The following is a 10,024-nucleotide window of genomic DNA, read 5'->3' as shown; positions in this document are numbered from 1 at the left end:
CTAAAGGTTAAAATACTATCACATGATTCATATCTACCTAAACAAAAAATTTGTTAGCATAAAAATAAGACGAATACACATAATGAGACTTCATGCTTATGTTTACATTGTAATAAATTTTCTATTTGCCTACTTTGAATCTTTCCTTTTTTATTTTTTGGGAAGAAGCCTGCTTTGCATCTTAAATCCAGCTTGTAATTGCTGAGAATGACTTCCCAATAACAGAGTATAATTAGCATGTGGATGTCCAGCTTTATATCAATAAACTGAATGACAGAAATAAAATAAAATAAAAAAAATCAATAACATTTAGAACTCCAAATCGAGAAGATACACAACGAAGTCCAAAGTCCAGTGTATGAGACAAACAACACAGACATTTAAACTACACATCCCAACTTAAAGGGAATAAATTATAATTCAATACTCTTTGTAATACAGGTACTGAATTATTTGCCCTAAAACTCATAGGAATGTAATAAAAGAATTGATGAAACCCTATAAAACGAAATAATAATGTGTCAGCCCCATGCCCTTTTGTATCTACATATCCCCAGACCAAAACTTGCATCCCACAAATTCGTGCAACTGCATGAAAGTCTCAACCCACAAAACAAATCTCTCTTCTGCAACACCATAACTATCCCTGGAAATTGTAGTGGCTGAGAAGCAATTAAAGCTTTATTTGTGTTTCCTACTTGTCACAATTCAACCCACAAACCTCTAACACAGGACCATCTCTCGACACAAATGGGTTGATTCGGACCCACATAAGAGTTAGGATCGAGGCCAGCAGAATCGACCAGACCAAAATAATGGTTGGCATCCGATCTTGTTTCCCTAGTAAACCCTTGAGGAAGGGGTAAAGGTGGACAATGACCCAAAAGGCAAAAAATAGCCTACCAAAAAGTGGGCCCCATGAATCATACCCATTATTGATGGCATCTGAGATCCCAACAACCACCCCAACTATGTTTATGATCAACAAAGTTGTGGGAGGGATCAACAATGATGTCCACTTGAAGATGTAAAGCTCAGAAAACTCTCCATCATCTGCCCCTTTAGAGGTAACTGTGAAGTTTGTGCTGACACCACCCAAAACCTTGAGTAGACCTTGGATAAGGGCAAAAAGATGAGATGACACACCTCCAATCACCCAGAACTGCTCATTTCTCCACCAGTCATCGATCCCAACTCCTCCCCACTGCATTTCAAGGATACCAGTTGCAGCTATAGATATGAAAAGGGCCATGAATACTAGACTCGCATAATTGCTAATCTGTAAATACAAAGTTAAGAACCCTGAGTTAGCACAAATATGAGTAGAAAAATAGCAATTAAACCAGCCATGAGACAACTTAATCTTTGATCACAAAATATGTTTAAGGGGTTTAAGTGAAGTAAATAACAAATCAGTCAACCTTATCCATACCAAGAGTACTTTCCAATCGTTTAAATGTGAAACTGTAAGCAAATGGACTAAAATTAAGAATCACAGCCATGCATTAAGCTCTCAACAAAAATTTTATAACAAAATGATGCAATGTGAAACATCCACCCAAGCCCAAGGATCTTCCAAAGTGAGTTGCATAAAATGTTTATGCCTGACAGACAAAAGTAGATTATGATCCAAACAGCATATTTTTTGCACAAGTGAGTAGCAGCCTGTACATCACTACCCAACAAGGTTTAAGATTAAACGATTTTGACTTGGTGCTATAAGTTAATTTTTTATTCTTGAAAAACCTTGGAATCTTGGGATTGAAATTTAAATGCAACCCAAAACATCCATTATATTGTCTTAATTACACTTTTCTGACTTAACAGTTGAGTGAAAAAATGGGCTTTGAGAACAAGAAGGTTCACAACATGATGCAAAGGAGTGTTACCTCAGGAACAATGAACTGTCCAGTGAGAAGACAGATGGCTGGCAGAGTACAGTAAACGATCAAGGGAATGGATGTCCAAGGATACACAACGGAGTTTATATAGGAAAACCGTTCCAACCAATTCAAACCACCCCCATAGCCATACCAGATTGGACAATGCCTGCTCAAGAAAATCTCAACAGATCCAAGGGCCCACCGAAGAACCTGGTGTAGACGATCTGAGAGGTTGATAGGAGCTGACCCCTTGAATGCTGGCCTCTTGGGAATGCAGTACACAGACCGCCAGCCATGGCAGTGCATCTTAAATCCAGTCAAGATATCTTCAGTCACAGAACCGTATATCCAGCCAACCTGTTTGACGTTCAAAAATTTAGGGGCCAATATGATGACAAAAGTAGAATCTGGAGAAGAAAGGTCCTAAAAAAATTTGGAAGATCTTCACTTTTGCTTACCTCCTTTCCCCATTCTGTTTTATCCTCATAACCACAGCTGATGACTTGGATGGCTTCTTTCAAGAGTGATGCAGGACTGACATTCTGAGGAACTCCACCATTTTCCAACACGGTGGAAGCTACAAACACTGGAGACTGCCCATACTTCTTTTCCAATTTCATTTGTGACATATTGGATAATTTCTCAGTGTTTGGTTCTGCAATTGCAACACAGTTTAGTCTTATTGTCTTGATATTCTTCTTTATTATATAACAATATGACACTCAAAATGGCAATCAACTTTGTTAATGAATCCTTACCATCTTTTCCCTCTTCAATATTTTCAAGTGCATGTATCTGTTTTGATGCTTCCCTGTTCTTAGGTTTCTTCTTTTTCTCCTTCTTTGTCTTCGCATTCTTCTTTCTAGAGCCACAACACAGGCAGCACCATTTTGGCCAACAGTTACAGGTTTTGCTAGGGGCCTTCTTCTTGGTAGGTGCGTCAAATCCATAAAGTGCTACCCTTCTGAAAACACATCCAGTTCCGACATATATGGGTCCTTGTAACCCATCTAAGCCTTTCATGTTGATCTGTTTAAATTTGGGAAATTAGACTTCTCAATGACAGAAAAGAAGTGCATAAAAACATGTATTAGACATACAGATATAATACCAACAAGAAGCATATACATACATCAAAGAATACAACGTTCCGATTTGAGTATCTATCATGACGATCAATCCCATCAAATCTTTGAGGAAACTGTACATAGCAAACCTTCTTCCCTGATTGGGGGTCCATCATGAAACACATGGCCTCTCTTAGTGCCTTACTATTGTTTATATAATGATCACAGTCAACGTTCAGAAGATAAGGAGCATTTGAAATAACTGCCGAGACCCGTACCTTCAGAAGTTATAAATAAACAAATATCAAAATTGCAGGCCATGCATTTATTGATAAAAAGTGCATGAAGCAAAAACCAGAAAAGGCAAAAGTATAAAAATCAGAAAGATAAAACTTAAGCCTTACCAGGGCATTCATGGCTCCAGCCTTCTTATGATGGTCAAATCCTGGTCTCTTTTCACGAGAAACATAAATCAGACGAGGTAACTCATTTCCTTCCACATCACAAACACCACTATGGCCGAGGAAAACCTGTAAAAGCAAAATTTTGTTTTTAATTGGCAGAAATCACACCTAATCCTGCCTCCTTTCCCCAGGGTAACTTGAGGTACCAACCACTAGAGATGGTGGTTTTACTCTGGCCCAGTAACAGTTGGACCAACACATCATTACTCCATGAAACCATGAATGAAAAAATTAAGAAACACTGACAATGTGGCATAAAGACCACCTTGGACACAAAGGTATGAGAAAGGCACATAATTAGAATCAAATGGCATCTCAACCAAATTTTCTATTAGTTTATGTATTTCAAAGGGTATACAAGACATGTAGCAGTTTTCAGGTTTCACATTAACAATACTGTCACCCTTGGTAAGAGAAATACCACCTCACCTGAATCATGCCAGGATGGTCCCGCACATTGTTGCCAGGCCATGGAGTCCCATCCTGCATTGTCCAGCCATCCTCAGGAACTTTTTGTGCTGTGGCTACAAGCGCATTTATTTTAACCTTAAATTCTTCATATTCTCTCTGTTACATCAAAAAAGATGAATCAGATAATATCATTCAAGAATCATAATAAGTTACTTGTGACTTATTTTTAGACCAGATTCAAAGAAATAAGGTATACATATATTAAAATTATTTGGTATTCTAGACATTATTTTGAAACTTGAAAATTATTTATATAAGAAACTGCATGAAGAGATATCAATACCTTCATTGCACGTCTTTCTCTGACAAATGCTGGATAAACTTTGTTTTTCAGATAGTCCATCTTCTGTGAAAAATACCATTCTGGGGCCCTTGGCTCAATATTATATTTTTTACAGAAAGGAACCCATTTTCTTGCAAATTCTGATGTCTCAGAAAGTGCTTCAAAAGTAAGCATCGCAGCACCATCATCCGAGACATAGCAAGCAACTTTATCTACTGGATAATCAACCGCAAGAATGGAGAGAACCGTGTTTGCAGTAATTAAAGGAGGCTCTTTCGATGGATCAACTGTACTCACAAAGATGTCTACACTGGCCAACTCAGATGGCTTCCCTTCTTTTTCATACCTGAGTATAAGTTGCAAAAGATGAGTCAACAAATCCAATATGAAAAGTTGAAATGCCAAAATTGGAGGATAAAGAATGTCTGCAGACAAGACTAGAGGTAATGATGACATATGAAAGAAGGAACTAGATAAAACATACTAGCCCATTTACCTCAGTGATAGCCGGTCAAGGTATGTTTCTCGTTCTATTGGGTACCATTTTGGGAACTGATCTAGAATCCATGATACAGCAAACCATATTTCGCATATAACTGACGTCAACCACAAGCCATATGCACTATTAACTGGATGGAGAAGTCTATAATGAAAAAACAACCCAAGGATAACAAGACGAATTATTATAATCAGTCGGTATGGATTTATTTTGCTTGAAGGAATGGGTAACTTCCTTGAAAGTGGTTGCCTGCCTTCATCCATCCTGAAAAATAAATATCAAAATTCATAAGTAGTTGAAAAGGTAAATCAATAAATGAAGAATTCATTACAGAATATAGGAAACATAAACTTATTTTCAAAATAATTTCATAAATGATATTGTAACACCCTCTTAATAGACTACTAATAATTTTAAGCAATCTGTCTGCACCGAGTGCTACATATCAATTATATAAAGGTCATGCACACAGTACTAATGCAGAAAAGACAGTAACAACCAACTTCCCCCCACCCCCCAAAAATATAAGGAATTAATGAAAGATTCATATTAGATTTTATATGTATTTACCTGGATGCAGTCCATGGACTCTAATATTAATATTATTGTAAAGGAGGTTCTAGCAAGAACCTTTCTATCATATCAAGTAACCTTTTTAGGTATTTAAAACAGATGTTTCTTCTCAGTAATCCTAATCGACTTTCTCCTTGGGAAAAAAATGCTCATTACTTAACAGAAAACTTTTAGTTTTGGGTCCAAAGAGAGAACCAACACCATTGTAAACACGAAAAACAAAGAAGAGTCACTTACATGGGCAAATCAGGATCATCATCTAGTTCATTTCCACCGAAGTTTCCCCCATCATTGTCTCCTTGGTGCTGTACAACCTGAAGTCTATCATTCTGCCTTTTCTTCCAGTCCTCCATCCGATCCTTCCAAGCCACACTCCCATACCCATATACTGCAATATCTTTCTTAGGAACCATTGGTCTTGGTTGCACTGTGACACAGATATCAAAAGCACTAAGCTCAATGACTAAGCTAAAATAAATTCTAAACAGCCACTAGACGAAAGATACACAATCAATTACTCAAGGAAAAATGACTTGCATGGTATAGATGGATCAGGAACGGGCATTGGATGGATTCTGTTTCCATGACCCATAAATGGAGGTACAATAAGAGCATGCCGATCAGAAGAAATCTCAGAATCCTATAACAATAAAAGGCACCATTAGAAGCTGTTCATCAGATCACATATTTCCACACATGCACATGAAAATGTGGAGATGCAAGGGCATGTGTACAAGAGAGAGGATTCACACTGATTTACCTCCTCGCCATAGGTCAACAGAGGGATGTCAGGACTAAGGGGAGATGTCTCACGTTCTGAGAATGTGGGGATACCAGACGCATTAGAGTGATAACCACGGCCAGTGTTAAGGCGTGCAGAGAGCATTGCCTCTGCAGCTTCCTGAGGCCCAAGACCATCAAGGTTTCCATAATCAAACTCATTGTCCAAATCATCAATGTCATCTTCTTCCTCGTCACCTTCAACTCTAGGACTCCCTGCAATTGACATCACTAGTTAGAAACTTAAAAATTTGTGGGAATTCAATAAATAAGCAAATAGAAGACTGCAGGACAATCTCACCTTTGAGGCGCTTGTATCTGGTTTTACACTGAGGACAAGCCTGATTGCCCTCTCTTCTCTCATATTCATAGCAAGGTCTGCACACAGGGAAAGCACATTCGTTGCAAGCAACAAAGAGCTCTCCATCCACTGTAAGCTCCACTTCATCCCCACAAATCTGACATATTTGCCCACTCAATTCTTTCACAGACTTTATCTGCAAAGACCCAGAAACCATAAACTCAGTGCTACAAGCACCTAATTACAAAAGGTGAAAAATCTAGCAAGATAATGAAGTTAATGAATCAGTGTACTTCAAGTACAACTTGCTACTTACCAAAACAAACAATAAATAAGAACAAGAAAAGTACAGTCTGCTGAATTTTATAAAATTAACACGCTCCTGAATAAGATTATAAATTTTACAAAAAATTCAACTTAAGTCCAATTAAACAAGGGTGTGTCTGGTAGGGGCATTAAGCTCTTTTAGGGTCCTTAAGCTGAAAGCAGGCTACGGCTGAAATTTGCAGCTTATATGAAAAAAGCTATATAACTCGCTATTCATGCTTTATAAACCCAGAACTTTGAAGCACTATTTACTATAATTAGCCAAACACTCAAAACACTGGACAGCTTTTTAGTTATAAAGCTCTATATCACCACAGCTCTGCTACTAAATCTCTACCGTTAAAGCTCTACTTCCTACAGACAGGCACAAATATTACCATCCTCCCTTCCAACATTTCATAAGCTTATCATTTTTCTAGTGGGCTTAGATTACAGTAATGTACGTGGATCCTGAAGAATAGATTAATGAAATCTCCTATAAAGAAATTTATTTGATGAATCCATCAGCATTTCCAACATACGCAGAAATCCCAACAGCATTCCCAATTATTTCACAATCTTATAGTACACAACTTACCTAACGGTTTCCAGAAATTTTGGAGACACATCAAGAAACATGACAGTCAGAAAGGTCAAACAGTTCATCAGAATGAGAATCTTAAGTTGTTTCCAAAATCAATACCAAATTCAAAGAATTTAACCAAACGGAAAACACCCTTCAGATGCACTTATTTATTCTAACCCAGGTCCAGAAAACCAAATCAATCACCGACAAAAGCTGTAAACAGTTTTTTTTTTATAGAAACAGTGAACCTGAATCAGAAGCATGGATACTCATATTGCATCAAAATACTACTAAGTCAAAATGTGAGCAAGAAATCTAAAACTTCACAAAAGCAAAAATCTCATCAGCCAAATCAGAAGCAAAGGTACTCCTATTGCATCAAAAATCCACCAAAAGCCCCATTTTTTTTCACATTTCTAATAACCCCCAGATTTGAACAAACAAAAAATGCAAATGGGTAATCCAAAAATAGAAAATGAATTAAAAAAACAAGTACTCTTAGCTTCTTACCTTTCCATTCTCATCTGCATTGATCAGAACGAACTCGTTCCTATTGTGAGACCCAGCAACAAGTCTACCCCTTGTGTCCATCACTGATCAAACTCACCACAAAAGCACAGCAAAATCTCGCACACTTCAACAAATGCTACACAAATCCACAAAACCCAACTGAGAAATCAATCTGAAACCGAGTCTGCTTGACCCAACTCAGCCAAAAGATCCAACTTTGCCGTCCTCACCACTATGTTCAACACCCATCACACAAGAAGAAACCCAAACCCCACGTATAGAATAAGCCACCAAAACCAAAAATAAAGAGCAACCCAATTGATAAAATAAATAAAAAATAATAATAAGTGGGTCTATTAATTTTTTTAAAACAAATATATAGAGAGAGCAAACCAACAAAGAAAAAAAAGTCTTTGATTTTGATTCCCTAGCAAGCCAAGTCTGCTCTGTTACCTGGCTGGTCTTAATCTATTATGTGAGTGAGAGACAGAAAGAGAGAGAGAAAGAGCGAGTAATGTATATGTGGAAATGTGGACGCGTAGAGTGAGATCAATTAAAATCAATACAAAGATGATAGAAAAAACTCAAAAGGTTAGAGAGAGAGGGGAGGGTGGGGCCCAGAAAATGTTGGTGGCTTCTGGGATATGCCCCCACCGGAGGGGTTAGTAAAAATGAATATAGAAAAGCTCTTTTCTTTTTTCTTTTTCTAAAAACAAAAAAAAAAAAAGTAATGATTTTTTTTTCCTGCAGAGCTGAGAACTGAGAAACTGTTTTGGGTTACGTTCGGTTTTTGCTTTTGTTTTTGTTTTTGTTTCTAAATGTGGTGTGAGAGAGAGTCTGTGACTGTGTTTGGGAATCTAGTGGGTTTTGGATTTGTTGTTTTTTTGTTGGGACCTTCTGACTCTCTTAACTCACGGTTTTGGTGTGTATAAGCAAAAGTAGGTGTGTGTACGTTGAGTGAGAGAGAGAGAGAGAGTGTGACACTTTGGTTTGTTTGGTATTTGAGAAGAGAGAGAGAGACCTAAGAAGTAGGATCTGCTCACGCGGCTTTAGATCGTGTCTTTACTTTTCTTCACACTCACACCCTCTCTCTCTCTCTCTCTCATCAGTATTCTGTACTAAGATACAGTAGTAAATAGTAACTTAAGCTGTACTTCAACGCGGGTATTTTTTACAGTTCTTGTGTGTCTGTGCGCGCGCGTGTGAGTGAGTGTGATAGGATTTTTTTTTTCTATATTTTATTCTCCGTATTTATTTAGGGTGTTGTATACTTGTATAAGTATTGTATTTTCTTTGCCAGAAAATTTTGTTGGGGAGTGCAGCTTTTTCTGTACTGTCTTTGTTGACTATTTGGAGTGTTGACTATTTTGTGCAATGACACATGTGCCCTCCCATTTTTGTTTTTCTGATCTGGGTCTCGGACTTTTTGATCAAACGGGAAATTATCTAAATTTTAAGTGGGTAATACCATAACTTAGGGATATTACCATAAATTTAATTAGTGAGACTTATAATTATGGTGGGATCACTAATTAAATTTATGGTAGATTCATAATTCATGTAAAAAGAAAGAGTACACTTTATAGTACTCCCAAAATATTCAATAATTTTTCATTTTAAGTTACCACCACTAGGAATCTAGAACTGTACACGAGAATGTTTATAAAAATTTTAAAAAATGACTGTACACGAGAATAATCTAATTGATTATCAAAATTTTAAGATTGATTTATATTGCATTATTCAAACACAAGTTAGATTTGAGTTAATCGCCAAACTATATTAAATATTTAAGTGTTTTTTTCAAATAAATTCGATTTTATTTACAAGTTACTTAACTTATTCTTTTTCTTATATAATTACAACTTTTTTTTTTTTCGCTTTAGTTATTTGAATGAAAAATATCCAAAATGTCATTACTAAGCCTAATGTTGTTTTGGATATTTGATTGGTGTGCATCATATATCCCATCAAAAGATCCAAAGGATTCCTAAAAAAAAAAAAAACCAAAGGATGCCTCTTGAGTTGTGAGAAACCATCTAAATTTTATTAAGATGTCACAATTTAATACTAATTTATGGTAAATTAATGCTTGTGTATATATAGTTATATACATTGATTGTACAAACGTGTAAGAGAGAAATACAACAAATTATCTGTTGTCATCTTGGTTTTTTTACAAGAATTTTTCGTAGTCTTTTATTTTATCAAGAAAAAAAAAACTGTAAAATCAATTATCTTTTAGGTCAATGAAATAAAAAGATCATAAAAGAAGTATAGCAGCCCAAAACTTAATTCCAA

The 10,024-nt window shown here is 36.5% G+C and overlaps 1 protein-coding gene across 1 annotated transcript; it reads right to left on the bottom strand.

The window, feature by feature from the left end:
- Nucleotides 1–285: 285 nt before the first annotated feature.
- Nucleotides 286–8,263, bottom strand: LOC142623261 (cellulose synthase A catalytic subunit 2 [UDP-forming]-like). Its single transcript, XM_075796651.1, has 14 exons — nt 7,724–8,263; nt 6,322–6,517; nt 6,001–6,236; nt 5,778–5,880; nt 5,478–5,667; nt 4,665–4,931; nt 4,169–4,514; nt 3,844–3,981; nt 3,355–3,480; nt 3,016–3,228; nt 2,642–2,912; nt 2,342–2,538; nt 1,890–2,240; nt 286–1,279 (listed from the first exon to the last, which is right to left on the bottom strand). The coding sequence occupies exons 1-14, from the start codon at nt 7,802–7,804 to the stop codon at nt 695–697; spliced, it is 3,300 nt and encodes a 1,099-aa protein (XP_075652766.1). The 5' UTR covers nt 7,805–8,263; the 3' UTR covers nt 286–694.
- Between the last annotated feature and the right edge of the window lie 1,761 nt (nt 8,264–10,024).

The sequence above is a fragment of the Castanea sativa genome, chromosome 2, assembly GCF_040712315.1.
Source record: "Castanea sativa cultivar Marrone di Chiusa Pesio chromosome 2, ASM4071231v1".
In the NCBI taxonomy this organism is placed as follows: Eukaryota; Viridiplantae; Streptophyta; class Magnoliopsida; order Fagales; family Fagaceae; genus Castanea; species Castanea sativa.
This window is presented reverse-complemented; position numbering and strand designations above follow the sequence as displayed.

Excerpts from the sequence above, each read along its gene's own strand:
- LOC142623261 (XM_075796651.1), bottom strand. The coding sequence starts at position 7,804 with ATGGACACAAGGGGTAGACTTGTTGCTGGGTCTCACAATAGGAACGAG. Across the intron at positions 6,237-6,321 it reads CAGATACAAGCGCCTCAAAG|GGAGTCCTAGAGTTGAAGGT; the intron begins GTGAGATTGTCC and ends TGTCAATTGCAG. Across the intron at positions 3,982-4,168 it reads GAGAAAGACGTGCAATGAAG|AGAGAATATGAAGAATTTAA; the intron begins GTATTGATATCT and ends TTGATGTAACAG.